General features: G+C 33.9%; 1 protein-coding gene across 3 annotated transcripts in view; it reads right to left on the minus strand.

Annotated features, from left to right (window-relative positions):
- LOC100373853 (dynactin subunit 1-like) overlaps positions 1-21191 on the minus strand; it is a 105013-nt gene that overhangs the window by 6971 nt on the left and 76851 nt on the right. For 2 of the 3 annotated variants that reach the window (XM_085504151.1, XM_085504150.1), the window contains 10 exons: positions 20039-20141; positions 16073-16117; positions 13244-13343; positions 12635-12728; positions 11979-12107; positions 10565-10707; positions 8243-8424; positions 7962-8095; positions 7486-7629; positions 6933-7082 (listed from right to left, as the gene is read on the minus strand). In XM_085504151.1, the coding sequence (XP_085360277.1) occupies positions 6933-7082; positions 7486-7629; positions 7962-8095; positions 8243-8424; positions 10565-10707; positions 11979-12107; positions 12635-12728; positions 13244-13343; positions 16073-16117; positions 20039-20141 (1224 nt within the window). The remainder of the gene's footprint in view (positions 1-6932; positions 7083-7485; positions 7630-7961; positions 8096-8242; positions 8425-10564; positions 10708-11978; positions 12108-12634; positions 12729-13243; positions 13344-16072; positions 16118-20038; positions 20142-21191) is intronic. The other variant, XM_085504152.1, reaches the window with a different exon arrangement.

Raw genomic sequence — 21191 nt, forward strand, 5'->3', positions numbered from 1 at the left:
ACTACAATACAATCAAAGGGTCAAGAACAGTATGGAACATTTGTAGACGAGCGTCTCCGGGCTAACATCAAACCAATAACAGCAACCATCACCAGGAACAAAGTAGTACTGTTCAACGAGCAAGCACACAAGTCAAAGAAAGCAGGGACACATGTCAATCTTCTCAAAAGCGAATCATCCCTTTTTGCAAGACTGTATGTTGCACGCCAGACAAGAGATGGTGATTTGGACAATTTCTTCAGCCATGAAAATCATCATTTTCCACCATCCCTTTCTTCATATGGACAATTACGTTTGGGGAAAAAGTCAGATCTCATTGGCTGTCTTGAACAACATATCCAGTCTCCATGTAATTCAAGGCCAGATACAGATGTGAGCATCATGGATGGTGCTGTCCTCGTGAACATCCTTAGACCTGGAGGATGCAAGACATTTGGTGACTACGCTGCAAATGTGTTTGTTCCACACATCACAAGAGAACAGAACAAGGCTCAACGAGTAGATATTGTGTGGGATCAATACTTTGACAACAGTCTAAAAGCACTGACCAGGGAAAAGCGTACTATGGGTCTTAGTCAACGTAGGCGTGTTGAAGTGTCCAGCCCCATACCAGAACCCTCTTGTTGTCACTGATGGTGCTAATTTACTCTGTATACCTGCACAAGACACATCCAGCATTACTCCCTGCAATCATGAAGAAGCAGATTCCAGAATCATGGTACATGTTGCTGATGCTGTCAGACAGGGCTTTCACAAGATCCTTGTTCGGACAGTAGACACCGATGTAGTTGTTTTAGCAGTAGCGACTGTCGAGCAGCTAGGAAGGATAGACCTCTGGATTGCATTTGGAAGTGGCAAGAACTTTCACTACATCCCAGCACATGAGATAAGTGCCTCCCTTGGCCCACACAAATCTTTGGTACTTCCGGTGTTCCATGCTTTCACCGGCTGCGACACTGTGTCCCAATTTGCCCAAGTTGGAAAGAAGACTGCATGGAAAGTGTGGGAGACGCATGATGAACTCACTGGAGCCTTCTATGAACTGCACAGTGCACCAGAACAAATATCTGAAGAGACTGAGGCTTCACTAGAGTACTTCACCATCCTTCTCTATGACAGGACAGCAACAAGTACCTTCATCAACAAAGTCAGAAAGCTTCTATTCACATGAAAAGGACGTCAGATGTCAGCCCTTCCTCCTCCCAAGGCGGCCTTACAGCAACATATCAGAAGGGCAGCATTGCAAGGTGGACACTATTGGGGACGTACTACTATACCATATCACCAGTTGCCTTCCCCTTCTGAGTGGGGATGGACTTGCCCAGAACAGTGGAGGCCGCTTTGGACAAACTTACCAGAAGCAAGAGTATCCTGCCCAGAATTGCTGAAGTGTCAATGTAGGAGCAAATGTAAAGACTGCAAATGTGTACGAGCACACTTAAAATGCACCGTTTATTGTACATGCACAGGAGATTGTGACAATTCCTGAAACTATGATTAATGACTTGAGAACGTTTATTGTGAGAATACATATTTTTGAAACAATCCATCTGACCAAAAATAGTTGGTTTCTTTCATGAATGTATTGCCTAACAACATTGTTTCAATTTGATGTACATGCAGTAAAAGACCATGGCTTTCTGATTCCGGTAAATAGGCCATGGATTGTTCTATGTGATGCTATGGTAAACAGGTTACTTAGCAACTAAATATGTTTTTGTCTGTCAATTAACATTAATGAGAATCTGTAAAGACTATTATAATATATCAAAAAATGTCTCTTCTGTAACGTTATAGGCAGTATTAAGTTGAAACATGATTTACAAAGAGACAATTAAGATATAAATAGACAGTTGGTATGGATCATCCGCTGCCTAGCAACAACCAAATTCTGTTTTTTGTTTAATTTTGATACTTGTAGTGGCTTTAGAACATGAATTTAGATAGTTGTGATGCAAAAACACATAACATTATTCTTTCGGAATGGATTAGATATGCTTACACGGCTCGTTGCGAGGATCAATCGGTTTCCTTGGCAATCGTTGCTAAGAAACATGGTGTATCTATGGGCTCCACCTTTGAAAATATTCAGTATAGGCTCAAGTATAATTGTGCCAAGTTTCATGCTTTTATCATTTACTGAGCAATTCAAGCTGTATTTTGCACCAATCACCTAGACTAAGAAGATATCATTAGAAAATGAACAATATGTATAGTATCAAGCAATGAGACTTGCAGTTTTCAACAAGAATTCAAAAATATCACTTTTTACCAAAAATTACAAAAATATTCACCAAGATTAGAGAATTAAAGATATCATTACAAAATGAACAAATCTGAGAGAGGTCCACATGTACATGTAGTACCTATATATGTAATATCAAAGCAATTGGACTTGCGGTTTTTAACAAGAAGTTGAAAATATCACTTTTTACCAAAAATCACAAAAATATTCACCAAAATTAGAGAATTAAAGATATCATTACAAAATGAACAAATCTGAGAGAGGTCAACATGTAGTACCTATATATGTAGTATCAAAGCAATTGGACTTGCGGTTTTTCACCAGAAGTCGAAAATATCACTTTTTTACAAAAATGACAAAAATATTCACCAAAATTAGAGAATTAAAGATATCATTACAAAATGAACAAATCTGAGAGAGGTCAACATGTAGTACCTATATATGTAATATCAAAGCAATTGGACTTGCGGTTTTTAACCAGAAGTCGAAAATATCACTTTTTTTACCAAAAATGACAACAAGCAGCCTCTCGGCTGAGATAGCTCCGCTGTTAGCAATGCACATTTCAATTAAAGAACAAAAGATATCATTAGAAAATTAACAATGTGTATAGTATCAATGCAATGGGACTTGCTGGTTTCAACAAGAATTCAAAAATATCATTTTTCACCATAAATGATTGTGGTTTTTAACAAGAAGAAAATATCACTTTTTACCAAAAATGACAAAAATATTCATCAAAATTAGAGAATTGAAGATATCATCATGAAATGAACAAATTTGAGAGTGGTCCACATGTAGTACCTATGTATGTAATATCAAAGCAATTGGACTTGTGGTTTTTAATAAGAAGTCGAAAATATCACTTTTTACCAAAAATGACAAAAATATTCACCAAAATTAGAGAATTAAATATATCATTACAAAATGAACAAATCTGAGAGAGGTCCACATGTAGTACCTATATATGTAATATCAAAGCAATTGGACTTGCGGGTTTTAACAAGAAGTTGAAAATATCACTTTTTACCAAAAATGACAAAAATATTTACCAAAATTAGAAAAATTAAAGATATCATCATGAAATGAACAAATTTGAGAGTGGTCCACATGTAATACCTATATATGTAATATCAAAGCAATTGGACTTGTGGTTTTTAATAAGAAGCCGAAAATATCACTTTTTACCAAAAATGACAAAAATATTCACCAAAATTAGAGAATTAAAGATATCATTACAAAATGAACAAATCTGAGAGAAGTCCACATGTAGTACCTATATATGTAATATCAAAGTAATTGGACTTGTCGTTTTTAACAAGAAGTCAAAAATATCACTTTTTACCAAAAATGACAAAAATACTCACTAAAATTAGAGAATTGAAGATATGATCATGAAATGAACAAATCTGAGAAAGGTCTACCCAAGGTACATATACACCAAGTATCAAAGCATTCAGGCTTGTAGTTTTCAAGAAGAAGTCGAAAAAGTAAAACATGGACACGGACGCCGGACAATCATTCATATGATAAGCTCCGCTCAACAAAGTCGACAGCGGAGCTAAAAATATTCACCAAAATTAGAAAATTAAAGATATCATTACAAAATGAACAAATCTGAGAGAGGTCAACATGTAGTACCTATATATGTAATATCAAAGCAATTGGACTTGCGGTTTTTAACCAGAAGTCGAAAATATCACTTTTTTCACCAAAAATATTCACCAAAATTAGAGAATTAAAGATATCATTACAAAATGAACAAATCTGAGAGAGGTCAACATGTAGTACCTATATATGTAATATCAAAGCAATTGGACTTGTGGTTTTTAACCAGAAGTCGAAAATATCACTTTTTTTACCAAAAATGACAAAAATATTCACCAAAATTAGAGAATTAAAGATATCATTACAAAATGAACAAACCTAAGAGAGGTCTACCCAAGATACATATACACCAAGTTTTCAAGAAGAAGTCGAAAAAGTAAAACATTGACACGAAGGACAATCACTCATATGATAAGCTCCGCTCGACAAAGTCGACAGCGGAGCTAAATATTTTCTTGACTTTCGTTAGACACCTGACTCCGGGACCTGACTATCTTTTTCAATGATTTAAATGCGCCCATGTTTATATTTGCGTAATAATTACGAATACAACGCATTATCAAGTCAGTAATATTGAAATATTCACAGACCCAATAGCCCGGGTTAGTGTCCCAACGATTATCCAGGTCTGTCTATTGTCCTACAGCATCCATGTACATTCATTGATATGTGATGTTCAGTACCTGAGATATCAGTGTGAAAGTTGGTTAATTATGCAAATTAGGTGATTAATATGCACAAATATTTACCGGAAACTAATTGGGTCTGCATAATTCTAGATTCATTGAAATGTGATGATTAGTACCTTAGATATCAGTAGAAAAGCTGAAAATTAATTATGCAAATTAGTTAATTAATATGCACAATTATTTGCCCTAAAACTAATCAGGTCTCTGCATAGTCCTAAAGGATCTATGTACCAAGTTTCATTGAAATGCGATGATTAGTACTTGAGATTCCCGTGGAAAAGCTGAAAATTAACTAATTATTAGGTTATTAATATGCACAAATATTTATCGGCAACAATCAATCTCTGCATAGTCCTTGAGTATGTAAGTACCAAGTTTCATTGAAATGTAATGCTCACTACTTATATCAAATGCTGAAAGTTAATTAATTATGCAAATTAGGTAATTAATATGTACTGATATTACCATAAAAACTATCAGGTCTGTGCAGTGTCATATGACATCTATGTACCAAGTTTCATTGAAATGTGATGATTAGTACTTATATCAAATGCTGAAAATTAATTAATTATGCAAATTAGGTAATTAATATGTACTGATATTACCATAAAAACTATCAGGTCTGTGCAGTGTCATATGACATCTATGTACCAAGTTTCATTGAAATGTGATGATTAGTACTTGAGATATCAGTGAAAAAAACGAAAATTGACTAATCATTATGCAAATTAGGTAATTAGTATCCACGGATTATTACCAAAAACTAATCAAAACCTAGCATTAGTTCAGAGCATGTATGTACAAAGCTTCATCAAAATCCAATGAGTGGTTGTTCAGATATCAGTGGAACAATCATGGAACAGCTATAAATCAGCTAATTATCATGAAAATTAGGTAATTAATATGCACGGATTTTTACCAAAAACTAATCCAATTTGCGCATATGTTCAGAGCATCTATGTACCAAGTTTCATCAAAATCCAATGAGTGGTTCTTTAGATATCAGTGGAACAGTCATAGAACAGCTAAAAATCAGCTAATTATCATGCAAATTAGGTAATTAACGAGCATGAATTTTTACCAAAACCTAATCAAATCTGCGCATTGGCCCAGAGCATCTATGCACCAAGTTTCATCAAAAATCGATGTATGGTTCTTGAGATAGCAGTGGAACAGTCGGACACACATACACACACACAGACACACTAACTGCAAAGACTCCCATTATGTGCTTCGCACATGGGAGTCAATAAAAATAACTTAGTTTGTGTAATTATTATAAAAGCAATACATTGCAAAGTTGAAATATTTAGAGCCCATGCAACACTGTAAACATATTTGCGTTATAAGAAAAGCAGCACACTAAGTAAACAATGTTGAAATATTCAAAGCCGATACAGAGTTGGATACAAGTTGTGTTATTATTACAGTACGCATACCAAGAAAGAAAAGGGCTGCTAAGGTAACGCCAGTTCAGTGCGTGACTTAGGGTCAAACTTCGGTCAAACACGCTTGATGTCAGCATCACCGCGTAGCAAGTTTCGCAAAGTACTTGAAGTTCAATTGTGCCCCAAAATGATGTCGACGATCACTTAATTGTCGCAGCGCATGTTGTACCAAGTCCATGATACACCCCGTTGGCTTGCTTTTCCTTCTTAATGTTCTTGTTCACGTAAAATGCGACCTCTCACCAATGTATTAAAACACTTTGAATTTATACTTATGCGTGATTATATTTGGTCTACACGAAACATTAATCTTTCTAAACATTTTCTGAGACCATGCATGATATATATTCACAAAATAATGTGATCATATTTTATATTATGTTGATCTCTACGTCTTTCTGGACCGTTTTGTGATTTTATTCCAAGGCTCAGGCAACTAAAATAATGTCAACTATTATAGACTAGTTTCCAAGCTTTTGGCTCAGCAAAATTGGTTTAATTTTTCATTGGAACTTTGTGATCCTTTTAATTTTCCAGTTCTTTGTGTTCATAAATGGTCTTGACAATAAGTGTGAATTGCTGTGCGAGCCTACCGCAGACGAACGTGGTTAGCAGGCGTCATGGAATCTATGCATTAATTTGAATAAAATGCGTTCGACCGGCGAGCACCCACCACCACTGCGGTAATGACCGCGATACACCGCCCGTTTGATTTCCTACTCTCCCCTAAGTAGGTGCTATGAATTGTGGTGATAATTATAAAAGATTATTTTTCAGCCAGACACACAATCATTTCAATACAAGCACCTTTCACTATCTTATGACTGCAGGTGTTTTGAATATTAAAATACTGGATTTTTTTAACATGTAAAAGCTGTTACTCAACCAAATATTGTCTAAACCACTGATGGTATAAGAAATATCACAAAATCTAATACTTACTTGTGTAACATAATTATTGAGATCATGCACCTTGGTGATATTGTTCAAAAGCTGATTCTTTGGAGTGGCTGTTGTAACTGCTGGTAACTGTCCAGGTTTACGTCTAGTTATATCAACAACACTAGGACAAGCACATACATCTTCTAATTCCTATTAAACACAATATGTAAGGGTGTATATCATAAAATTATACAAGATACACACACACTTCTATGACACAGGTGTATGTACCACTCTCTTCTAAGACACACAGCTAATGTGTTAACATAGCTTTTGCATTTCACTGGCTGCTAAGTGGAGACACACTGTGATGTGTAGCCAAACAATTTATTGCCATGTGTTAATGTTGATTCACTTACATAGTATATATTTACTTTGATTAATTTCAACTATGAGTTTTACTACCGTGTATTATATATGCTAGTATAAGCATGGAAGACCTTTGTCTGAATATGTCTTATCATACTGGGTGGTTATTAATTAAGCACCCATTTTTTGTGTCACTATTTGTCAGAATGAGATCACCGAAATGATTTGCATGTTTATAACATACCTTTTGTACTTGATTTGTTCTTCTAACCAATGAGAGTAACTGTGATGGCTGAGCTGTCTCAGAATCCAACTCTACAAAACCAGTCGGACTGGCTAATCCAGTTGGTTTCTTTGGAAGTATTAATGGATCTAGCGTAAATACAGCCTGTAAGAATGGTATGTGAAATTATACAAATACAAATTTACATGAGCAGCATGTATGATATAGATTCACGATTGCGAAGTTTGCACTATAGGCTCATAGGATAGTTATAGTTTGATTTATTTCCTCTTCAAATTTGTTGAGAACAACTCTATGAATAGGAACAAAATCTAAATTTTTTAGAGAAATATTTCATATACATTAACTTGAGAATTCTTAACATTTTTGAGACACCATTCGTCAGAGAATAAGGTAAAATTTGAATTCAGTCAACAAATGGAGAACTATTTTACCAATTGAACTCAAGTCAAATTGTGCTTCCCATCGAATCTTACCTTTGTTTGTGAAGATCTTAATCTGGTATTTTCTCTCTTCAGATGTCTGACAGCATTTCGCAATACATCCAACTGTTCTACTAACATAGGAGAGTCCTGTATGACAACCTGTGTACCCTGACCACCAGACATTCCTGAAAGATGAAAGTCAAATCACATTTAGCCATCCATCCATACCTTCACTGCTGGTGCACATGAAAGCTTTGTTGAATAAATGGACTCACATACAGCAGGACAATCAACAAAGACCCTTCCATCCTAATTAACAATCAACAACATACCAGGTGCAGATGCAGTTCCAGCTACGACTGCAGCAATTCCAGATGGCTGACCTTGGCTGCGACTCAGACCTTCCAATAAAGTTTTCTTAGATAATGTATTCAGCCTAGTTTTCAGTTCACTCTTTTCACGTTCCAATGCGTCAATGTCACCTTGCATGTGATCCAATGTCTCATCAAATTCTCTGAAAAATACATGAATGTCTTATATAAATGGGAACAATGACATTGTTTTTCAAATATGATACCCAAGTGCTATAAACCTATTGGGAGATGCAGGTATGTCATTGAATATGGGACAGTTGACGCCTCAAAATACAAATTCATGTTTTGTAAATAATTGTGTGAAATGAAATGTCATCACTGATTTGCAGGTAAATATGGTAAACATAAATCACAGCTGTGGCATAGTCCACCAAGCAACTGTTCTGGCTTTGCAACTCTGTCAAATCAAATGAATGAAGTATAAGACAAAACATAAAGCTAATAGAATATTATGATGATGATCATGATAACAGCACAGTAAATAAAGTCTTCTCCAGTCAAATGTTTATTATTTTGTGCATTACATTGTTCCCACTTCAAACATTGACAAATATGTTACTCACAACGTTTTTATTATTTGGCATGTATTGCTGACATCTTTTACACTCTCAATACTGACATTCAGACACACATTATAACACTTTAATAAATAAGTCCAATGTCATTGCCTTGTGTTTTCTACTACAATACAAAACTTCCAAACAAGCTGATACAATTATATCACCCACAACATTAATAATCTACAGTAAATATCATACATTTTTTATCACTCACAACTGATACCTTTTGTAATTCACAGTAAATATCATCACTCACAACTGATATATTTTGTAATTCACAGTAAATATCATCACTCACAACTGATACATTTTGTAATTTACGGCAACAATCATTTCTCACAACTGATACATTTTGTAATTCACAGTAAATATCATCACTCACAACTGATACATTTTGTAATTTACGGTAAATATCATCACTCGCAACTGATACATTTTGTAATTTACGGCAACTATCATTTCTCACAACTGATACATTTTGTAATTCACAGTAAATATCATCACTCACAACTGATACATTTTGTAATTTACGGTAAATATCATCACTCACAATTGATACATTTTGTAATTCACAGTAAATATCATCACTCACAACTGATACATTTTGTAATTACGGTAACTATTATCATTCACAACTGATACATTTTGTAATTTATGGCAAATATCACTCACAATTGATACATTTTGTAATTTATGGTAACTATTATCACTCACAACTGATACATTTTGTAATTTATGGTAAATATCACTCACAATTGATACATTTTGTAATTTATGGTAACTATTATCACTCACAATTGATACATTTTGTAATTAACAGTAACTATCATCACTCACAATTGATACATTTTGTAATTTATGGTAACTATTATCACTCACAACTGATACATTTTCTATTTTACAGTAACTATCATTTCTCACAACTGATATATTTTCTAATTTACAGTAACTATCATTTCTCACAACTGATATATTTTGTAATTTACAGTAAATATCACTCACAACTAATACATTTTGTAATTTACGGTAAATATCATCACTCGCAACTGATACATTTTGTAATTTACAGTAAATATCATCACTCGCAACTAATACATTTTGTAATTTACGGTAAATATCATCACTCACAACTGATACATTTTGTAATTTATGGTAAATATCATCACTCACAACTGATACATTTTGTAATTTATGTAACTGGTATATTTATTTTGAACCATAATATGGTTCCTACACATACAGACTTGACTTGTGTGTGCCCTCAGCACATACATACAGATCCACCACACACATACATCACTTTTGTGGCTTCAACATGCCTGCACAACTCATATGTGCTTTTGAGAAACCTGTATATACCTCCTGACAGAGGTGAAAGAAAGAAGTGCCCATTTTTGGGCTGTGTCCAAACAGGGACTAAAAATCTATCAATTTGGTGCACTGCATGATTATGCTATGTAGATAATGTTGACCAGCTGACCTGACCTGCTGATAAGGTTACCAAAGATTTAAGATGCCTACAGTGTATGTACAAGAAAAATGGATCAGTCTAACTTTAAGAGGTTAAAGTTCATTTGAACTTGGTGTTAAAGTATTTCCTAGATCACTTCTTAGATGAAATTGTTTCACATAATACATAGGGTGTTGTTCTCAAGCTTCAATTCCATGATGTCACCTGTTAAAACCATTACAAAGTAATTATTCTGATCTTGCTTATTACCTTTCTTTCTTTTTAGATACTTGTTGGAGTTCCTGTAGTCTCTTCTGTACCTTCTCCACCCTGTCATCTGCCTCTCTGCTGGCATTTTCCAACTTCTTCTCAACCAAACCTAATCTCACATTTCCTTCACTTAATTCTTCTTGCTGTAATGGTAGTATTATATTAAAACAAATTCATACACTTCTCAAGAAAATGGTTGGTTTTACCTTAGAAAGAGAGGGACAGGCAACTAGATTATAAAACAAAGGATTTCATGACATCCAGGGCGCAACGTGGGTTACTACAGTTATAAACAAACAACCCAGCTAAGCAAGTCGTATGACGTCACTCACAATCAATCGGTCGCACAGTTTGCAACACGTCTTTCAGTGCTTGTACTTATTACATCAAATTTTTACTAGATTTCAATACAAGATCCATTTTTTTGCACTAGTTATTAGGTAACACTTAATATATGTAGAGTTACAATTCGTTTTTTCATCAGTATAAATTAACTACTCGACTGATTTTATGTGTGGTGACAAATGGTTGACTACTACTTATCCAGTGACTGCCACATTTTTGCCCGTTTTCAGGAAAATAAAAACAGTTGTTGTTTGCATTATCGTATTTTCACTTAAATCATACTATTTTTAAGGATAATCGCATATTTTAGTTTTCCTAGTCTATATTTTGAAGTCATAATTCTGAAATTATTGAACTGTCTGAACGGCCGTCTGGACAGCCAGGACTTGTCTAGATTTTTTTTGATCGCTTTATTTTAGCCCGTTTTCTCAAAAATAAAACATATGTTGTTCAAATTACTGCGTTTTTTACTTGAGTCTTGCAATTCTCCAAATAATTAGGGTATTTGAATTTGATGACTTTCTTTACAAAAGTCGAAATTCAGAATTTTTCTAAACCGTTTGAAAACGTGTGAAAGTCGGCTTACACCGGAAATGGCTGACCTGGTTTGTTTTAGATTGCTGTAATTTCGCCCGATTTTTTAAAAATAAAACATCTGTCGAAATTCTTATTTTTCTAAACTGTTTCGAAACAGTGGAAAACTCATTAACATACAATTAGAATATTCATGACCGCCGCTTCTGTAGTCACGCAGGGAAACTCACCCGTTTTGCGCGATTTCACGAGTGCTGACGACAGTGCAAATAAACAGATGGTTGTTTATTCGTTAATAGGATTGTGAGATTATTTGAAGGATTATAATCCAGGTTAAAACAAAAGAAACACTGTAGTTGCCTGTCCCTCTCTTTCTAAGGTCTATGGTTTTACACATTCCAGCCAAAGGCATGCAACAAATGGAAACTATACTCATTCAATAAATTTTATATTGAATTCAATCATGGGATATCCACCTTGTACAAAATGCACCCTATAATGTGGTACAAACTTAAAGCTGAAACTGCTTTCTTACTTTTAGTTTGAGATGCTTTCTAAGTTCTTTAATATCTGTGTCTTTTGCTTCAAGTTTAAGTCCAAGACCTTCCATATCACAAATCTCGGCTTTTACTTTGGATGCACGTTTAGAAACAGGATTCACATGCTAAGTATGTTAAGAATAAATAAAAAGAGTTCAGTTAAAATGTAGCAAGTGACAGTAACAAATCACTTGTGTACTAAGAGCTAATAACTGTCTCTGGTTGATGACAGGATATTGCATTGAATTTCTATAATTCCATTATGATAGGAAACACACAGTGCTGTCACATGGTCACAAACATGGAATGTGATTTTGGTGGCACAAATGTACTATACATGTATATGTACTGTCAGTAACTACAAATGTATATCTAGTATTCTCAGGGTTTGAACATTGATGCTCAATGAATTTTCCCTGGTGCCTTCAATATTCCCTGTAATATTTCTTATGATAAAAGAATTTTATCAAATTTGGCTTTGAAAATAGGTACTACATTTCAACTTCGGAAATTAGGTCCCAACAATTTGACATACAACAATGACAAGACCTGTCAGATGGCATAACAAAGATTAAAAAAAAAAAAAAAATTGATATTCAGATAAATGATGAACATAATGTCAGGTAAGTATGAAGACAATTATAAATTTTACCTTTGGATCTACATTAGCCTTGCCATCATATTCTCCTTCCTGTATTGCCAGGCATATCTTATTGACAACTGTCACCAGCTTACTGCATGACCCTCTATAGGCAAGACAAGAATTCTTATTTTAGTTGGATTTATTGTTTTGTAAACTGACTGTCATTATCACAAATCAAACCCAACAAGGGTGATAACCATAATTCAATATGTTGGTATGATTTGAAAAGTTAGAAACCACATAATCAGATATTTATTGTTATTTAAAAATAACACATTTCACAAACAACATTATACTGTAGAACACATTGAAACATAAATGTAGCTACATACCATTTTAGTGGTTTTGCCTTTATGCATTATTTTTACTCTGAGTTTGACTGAATTGTCAACAATCTCATTGTGAGAATATACTTTACTCTAAAGTAGCGACATTTTAAATTAGTAAAATAACAGATTAGCTAAAAACAACAAGCTAACTAAAAAGACATGTTTTATGGTACATTTTTACATATTAACAACAATTTACAGTTGCACATATATTAGTGATATCAATAATAGAGCAGTAAATCATCCTTTGCCCAGTGTAGAACACTAACTGATCTGTGTACTAACATACCTTATACTTTGGTATGGTCCTTTATCTTCCCTTCCATACACTGAAGATGACGCATTGCATGCTATCTCATCAAATTTCTTTATGTTTATTCCTTCATGATCTGAAATGGACACAATCTTGTCTCAAACTCAAGTTGTATGCATCAAAGAAAAGAGAGCACTATGATGGGCAATAAAATAAATGCATATTCATTTGAGATGTTCAGCACATAATGATATCTGTAATGAACACAATTACAATGAAGACAGGTTACAATTCAAGCTGATTCTGTGCTGCACCTCAAATGATAAAATACTAGTTCTGGGACCCACTTAATGCCACTTTTTTGCTGCATCTCAAATGATAAAATACTAGTTCTGGAGCCCACTTAATGAAATCTCAACAGGCTGTGTGTAAAGTCATCAAAGAATGCATTATTGCTTAAATAACAACATTATGGTCAACATAGCTCTGTAGATTATTGATAAAGTTTATTTGCAAAGGAGCAGTTTATATAGCTGTTGTCATGGTGAATGCACTGTTGAGGTTACAATCATTCCTACATTTTAAGTATCAAAGCGTTAATATCTGTTAGTTTTCAAGAAGATGATGACAATATACCGATAATCTTTTACAAAAAGTGACAAAACTTGATTATTAATGATAAAGCTGACAGTGGCCCACCAAAAGAATCAAATACTCAATGTCAAAATACATTTCAAGACAAAGTTGGTAATATCATTTTTTTTCTCTCTCCTCAAAAAATTGAGAGTTGAACATAATAATAGAAAATTAAAAGCAGAGCTAAAATTTGTTTAAGCAATACAGTATATCAGTGAAACCAAGCAAAACAGTAGAACTATATCTGTGGAAACAGTATGTATGTAACCATGGCAATAGAATCCACATATTTATGTATGTGTGGAGACAGCAACAGGATAAGATGAGCAGTAAGTCAGTCATAAAAACATACATTGCCATTTGAAGATTTCCATGCTCACCACCTTTAACTGTATAGCATCATACAGCTGTACATAGCTAGAAACATTCTTATTTGACTCAATGATGACAAGTACACTCAGATATCTCAGCATTATTAACAGAAATAGAGATTTGTCATGATAATTATCTGATGCAACTGTTTAGTAAAAATTAAAATATTACAAGGTCACATGCAAAGCAATATCACAAGTACAATACATAAATCAATAGAAAAATATAAGTACTATATTGAGGTTAGTGTCTAGGTAAGTACTTGGTGTGCAACAGTGAACAGACAGTTGGATGAAAACATCAGAATAGTAGAGAGCAAAATGGAAAGATTGAATATTACACGGAAGACAAATGCATGCAATGGGAGAGAAGATGGTTGAAAGGTATAAAATTGAGAGAGAGAGTTTGCAATGAGGAAAGTCAACATGAGTAGAGTTGGAGAGAGAGTTTGAAATGAGGAAAGTCAACATAAGTAGAGTTAGAGAGAGAGTTTGCAATGAGGAAAGTCAACATGAGTAGAGTTGGAGAGAGAGTTTGCAATGAGGAAAGTCAACATAAGTAGAGTTAGAGAGAGTTTGCAATGAGGAATGTTAGCATGAGTAGAGTTGGAGAGAGAGTTTGCAATGAGGAATGTTAGCATGAGTAAAGTTAGAGAGTTTGCAATGAGGAATGTTATCATAAGTAGAGTTAGAGAGAGAGTTTGCATTGAGGAATGTTAGCATGAGTAGAGTTAGAGAGAGAGTTTGCAAAGAGGAATGTTAGATTGAGAGTAGAGCTAGAGAGTTTGCAATGAGGAATGTTAGCATAAGTAGAGTTAGAGAGAGAGTTTGCAATGAGGAATTTTAGCATGAGTAGAGTTGGAGAGAGAGTTTGCAAAGAGGGATGTTATCATGAGAGTAGAGTTAGAGAGAGTTTGCAATGAGGAATGTTAGCATAAGTAGAGTTAGAGAGTTTGCAATGAGGAATGTTATCATAAGTAGAGTTAGAGAGTTAGTTTGCAATGAGGAATTTTAGATTGAGAGTAGAGCTAGAGAGTTTGCAATGAGGAATTTTAGCATGAGTAGAGTTGGAGAGAGAGTTTGCAAAGAGGGATGTTATCATGAGAGTAGAGTTAGAGAGAGAGTTTGCAATGAAGAATGTTAGCATAAGTAGAGTTAGAGAGAGAGTTTGCAATGAGGAATTTTAGCATGAGTAGAGTTGGAGAGAGAGTTTGCAAAGAGGGATGTTAGATTGAGAGTAGAGCTAGAGAGAGTTTGCAATGAGGAATGTTAGCATAAGTAGAGTTAGAGAGAGAGTTTGCAATGAGGAATTTTAGCATGAGTAGAGTTGGAGAGAGAGTTTGCAAAGAGGGATGTTATCATGAGAGTAGAGTTAGAGAGAGTTAGCAATGATGATTGTTAACATGTGTAGAGTTAGAGAGAGTTTGCAATGAGGAATGTTAACATGAGAGTAGAGGTAGAGAGAGCAGAGATGCAGAAATAAAATTTGATGATAAACCTAACACTGACAATTAAAAGATGTTAATATTAATGGTAGTTATGAAGCAATAAAAAGTGAGTATAAATGATATATAGTTACTATGAATTTAATCATCAGTGCAATAAGAAAGACCAGCTTGTTTGCTCTTACTGATGAGTGGAGATGATACTACAGTAGTCATGATTACAGAATGACAAGGAACTAAAGAGAGATACATTGTAATTAAATAAATAAAATTAGTAAGTAATTAAAACAGATCTGTAAAGACAGAGAGATTTCATTATTAGTAATTTATAAAACACATGCATCTATCGTGCAAGGAAACAAAAAAAAAACATCTGCATAAGTGTGGTCTTCAGTGTGACTGTGATCACAAACCTTGGCATTTCTTGTCAGCTGCTGGACTGCTACCACTGGTAAGGTCTAGAAGTAATAAATCATGTATGTATAATAAAATATCTACAACATAGATTAAGAATGATCACAGCTTACACACTTTTGGAACAGCAAATTCCTAAAAGCAGACAAAATTATTCATTTTAGTTGATGGTTTGACATTTTGAGAAATAAACTTAGGTGTCATGATATTTTTCAAACCTAAACAGGGTTAAGTTCCAAGTCCATGTGTGGGCGTTGGCCGTTTAATGAGAGGAACTTGACCATCCCAGAGGATACAGGCCAGGAAACATATGGGATTCTATTTATTTTAGAATACTTGGACTTCCTACAGGAACTCATAAAACTCATATTATGAGTCAAAGTTAATTAACCAGGCTTTACTTGAAGTCAAATATGGCAATGGGCAGTGGGAATATACCATTTAGAAATATTTTATTTGCTCTCCTAAATGAAAGCTAATGTCCTTATGATTTACCAGCTGTGGCCTATTTAAGGGCTACTAATATTGTACTTCACATTACCAAAAAAAAAAAGAAGCATATTACATAAGGGTACTTGACATTGTTTTTGAATTATGAACCTCTATTACTTGCGCGTTGATAATTATTCTAATAAAAATCACAAGGTGAGTGTTTTTTCATGGGAACAAGTTTGGCTTTTAGTCATTTATTTTATGATCCCTGTCACACCACAACATATCAAGAATTTATATTGCTTTAAAAAATCCACATTTTTCTTTATTAGTTTTCTTTCTACACTTTGCCCCCCCCCCCCAAATATGATCCACCATGTTTTGTAGTACCTGCATTTTAGGTAGAGTCGTGTTCACATTATAAATCAAAATATCGCAATAATATTAAAAATGGTTAAAAAGATGCTTTTGGCACAAAGCATCAAATTCTACTTAAAACAACAAATTTGTTTGAATTGCCTAAAGCCTCAACATATCATTAAAGAAAAAGTCATGTCTAACAAAATAATACTCCCAGATGAAAGAGCTCGGCAAATGTAAGAACATGCAATTTACAGCTTTTTCAAATCACATTTCATTCTCTAGATATTTAACTTTTCATTCATTTATGTAGTCCACCATATTGATTCTTCAGCAAAGGAGTATGGGTAAAGTACGACTTCATATCCAGTTGTCAAAAATTGAAAAAATAATTTCATCCATAACTTCAAAAGTTGAACTTCAAATTAGCTGAAAATTTAGAACATGGTAGTATGCATGTTCCGGTGCCAAACATACATATAAAAATAGTTGTCATGACAACAAAACTGTAAATATTAATTTTTGTGTTTTTCTACCAAATTTCCTTATATTGTATACAAATTATCAATGTGAGTAGGCTATATGGGTGATATATAACCAGTTGACCACAGAAAAGGGACAAAAAAGTGTAATTCTACTTTGAACATCTAAAATAATGATTTTTATTGTTTTTACATTTTTGGCAATATCTTTATGTGTATTTGTAACATTATTGTAACATTATATACATGAGTAATATGCACACTGACAATATGAAAAAAATTGCATCACTATTTCTCACGTTATAGATGAATACATTTTCTCAATTTTTCACAACTGTGGATATGATGTCGCACTTTACCTACAACCCTTTGCTAGAAAATAAAGATGGAGGAATATATTAATACTGATGAAAAGTTGAATATCTGAAGAATGAAAAGTGATATAAAACAAGCCATGCATGGCACAGTCCCCGTTAGTTATCAAATTTAAGATATAGTTTTTTTTATAGTAATATTGCTGGAATATAACCATGACAGGAATATGATTTTTTAACATTAAAATGATTGACAGTTGTATCTGATCGTCAAACAAGAACAAGTCCATATTGAGAGATATTGCTCTGGAACAGCATTCAAAATCAGCCATTTTGATTACATGTATATAATATAACATGATGTATAACAAATATATAAAATTTAAATATAATAAGTCAAAGCATTTAAGAGATATGGCTCTAGAAGCCCAATCATTAAAACAAAATGGCCGCCAGTCAGGCATTTTGAATCCAATCTGAAAAATAAAATGACGAGCATCAGGAACCTGTAATGTCTAATGTATGTACCAAGTTTGAACGAAATCCACCCATAAATGCTTAATATTTGATGATTTTTTAGCACAAAAATGACCACCATTCGGCCATTTTGAATAGGATAGTCAAACCAATATATCTGTTTATCTATGACATGATGTATAATGAATTATTAAAATTTGAAAATATTATCAGTCAAAACAAGTCGAAGATATGGGTCTAGAAGCCCATTCATTAAAACAAAATGGCCACCAGTCAGCCATTTTGAATCCGATCTGAAAAATAAATGATGTGCATCAGGAACCTGTAATGTCTAATATATGTACCAAGTTTGAACGAAATCCATCCATAAATGCCAGAAATGCTTGATATTTGATGATTGTTTAGCACAAAAAAGGCCACCATTTGGCCATTTTGAATAGGATCGTCAAACCAGTATATCTGTCTATCTATGACATGATGTATAATGAATATTTAAAATTTGAACATAATCAGTGAAAGCAAGTCAGAATATGGCATGAGAACCACATTCATTAATACAAAATGGTCGCCAGTCGGCCATTTTGAATCTTATCTGAAAAACAAAATTATTTGCATCAAGGTCCCATAATGTCTAATGTATATACCAAGTTTGAACAAAATCCATCTGTAAACAGCCGAGAAATGGTTGATTTTCAGGATTTTTTAGCACAGAAATGCCCACCATTCGGCCATCTTGAATCAGATTGTAAAACAAAATGATGTGCATCAAGGTCCAATAATGTCCAACGTATATACCAGGTTTGAACAAAATCCATCTGTAAACAGCCGAGAAATGCTTAATTTTGATGATTTTTAGCACAAAAATGGCCGCCATTCGACCATCTTGGATCAGATTGTCAAACAAATTGATGTGCATATGTATAATCATGTATGATGTATGTGTGAAGTTTGATTGTGATTGGTCCAGGCATTCCTAAGATACAGGTCCGGACGCACACACAGACGCACGCACGGACACACGGAGGTCAAAACATAAGTCCCCGTTTTCGGACTGCGTCCGAACGATACTAAAAACTGTGAATTGCATTCTCCTACATTTGTGGAAATCTTTCTTTAGAAAGCATTATGTTGTTTAGCTTGACTTCCCCTTTAACATAAATAAAAGCAACAACACTGGTTCCAAAGATCAAACCTTAAGGGAATTTGATTTTTAACGACTACAATTGTCTTTAAGTTAGCCTAGAACATTTTGTCCAAAATGGCAACTAGCACCATAAGACATATCTATATTTCCTATATTTTGGGTGTAAAACAGTAAATTCAACAGTTGACAATCTGGTCCTTTGCCGTGCAACAATGAAACATTTTGTACCAGAAAATTAATTGCTGATATCCGGTGAGCATCTGAATCACTGACCTAAAAGAATATAGGCCAGTGAGGGAGCTTTCTTACATAATTTATTCTGCATAAACATGGTTGCATCTCTTTGAAACCCAGTCGGGTTGACTGTGACTGAGCACAGGCTGTCTACCAACAAAGACATGGAAGATTGAGAGATTTTATTGATTACTAAAAACCATGTTTATGTTCAAATTCTTGTAGGGGAGATGGTAGAAAAACTTTCTTTTTTAGATTGATGTTTGTGGAAAGAAATTTTTGTTTCCTTTACTAAATGTGAGTTTCATTCTGTAATATTTCCTGCAGAATTTTGTTTTCAAAACTTTCTTTGAAGATTTTATCTTCTCAAAAATCCCTGACCTCTAAGGTATAATGGTCAACCCCTAAAATTATAGACACCTTCAATGTGAATGAGATTGTAAAGACATGAGGACTGCAATGGTAAATTACTATAATAAAGCAAGCTATACAATCTGTTAATATATAAATTACATAATTTACCTTGTAGAGCAGATGCGTCTTCCATTATGCTTGATGCAATTTCCTTCATTACCAAAACTATTTTGTCGTAGTGATCTAAACAGTCCTTTAATGACTCTTTGACCTGCAGAAATGAGCACAATAATGTGAGGATATACTCAATGCTGCTGAAATGCAATACACATATAGGTCAACTGTGATCTTGCATTGCATTCACCAACAAGCTGCATCGTAAGCAAAAATTTGTTTAAGATTTTTGACATGTTAAGTATGTGTACTGTAATAAATACAACAGCTACGGGACTTGCAAGATATCAGTCTTGTCAATAGCCAAACATCACCAAGCAGTTTTGCAGCTTCAGCTGTGATTGACTTTCAGCATCTGAGGGTGTCATCAAGTTACTGAATCACCAAAGAATTTCCTGTCTAAAACTGGACTACCGGTATATTACAAAATCAAGATTTGATGCAAAGCATTTTCCATTAAGATATGCATCCCACACTCAAGTTGTTTCATGAAGAATTATAAGATGTCAATTATGTATCTCCTTAGATACTGGTAGTTGTGTTTAGCACACATCTAAAGCAAAATTCAAACAGCAATGCATGATAGGATTTATTGTAGTAAAGACATTACCGGTAATTAACTTAGTCAATAAATGACGTGTTTGCATCAGGTTTTAATCAGTATATCTCGCAAACGCCTTAAAAAAGGGACAGACGAAACTTGATTAATAGTAAACAAGCCATGCATGGCACAGTCCCTGTTAGTTATCAAATTTAAGATATATAGTTTTGTTTATAGTAATATAGCTGGAATATAACCATGTCAGGAATATGATTTTTTAACATTAAAATGATTGAAATTTGTATCTGATCGTCAAACAAGTACTTGTCCATATTGAGAGATATTGCTCTGGAACAGCATTCAAAATCAGCCATTTTGAATACATGTATATATATAACATGATGTATAATGAATCTAATCTGAAAAACAAAATTATTTGCATCAAGGTCCCATAATGTCTAATGTATACACCAAGTTTGAACAAAATCCATCTGTAAACAGCCGAGAAATGCTTGATTTTTATGATTTTTTAGCACAAAAATGGTTGTCATTCGGCCATCTTGAATCAGATTGTAAAACAAAATGATGTGCATATGTATGATATCA

This window comes from Saccoglossus kowalevskii, chromosome 10 (genome assembly GCF_978046115.1).
Source record: "Saccoglossus kowalevskii chromosome 10, keSacKowa6.1, whole genome shotgun sequence".
Taxonomy (NCBI): Eukaryota; Metazoa; Hemichordata; class Enteropneusta; family Harrimaniidae; genus Saccoglossus; species Saccoglossus kowalevskii.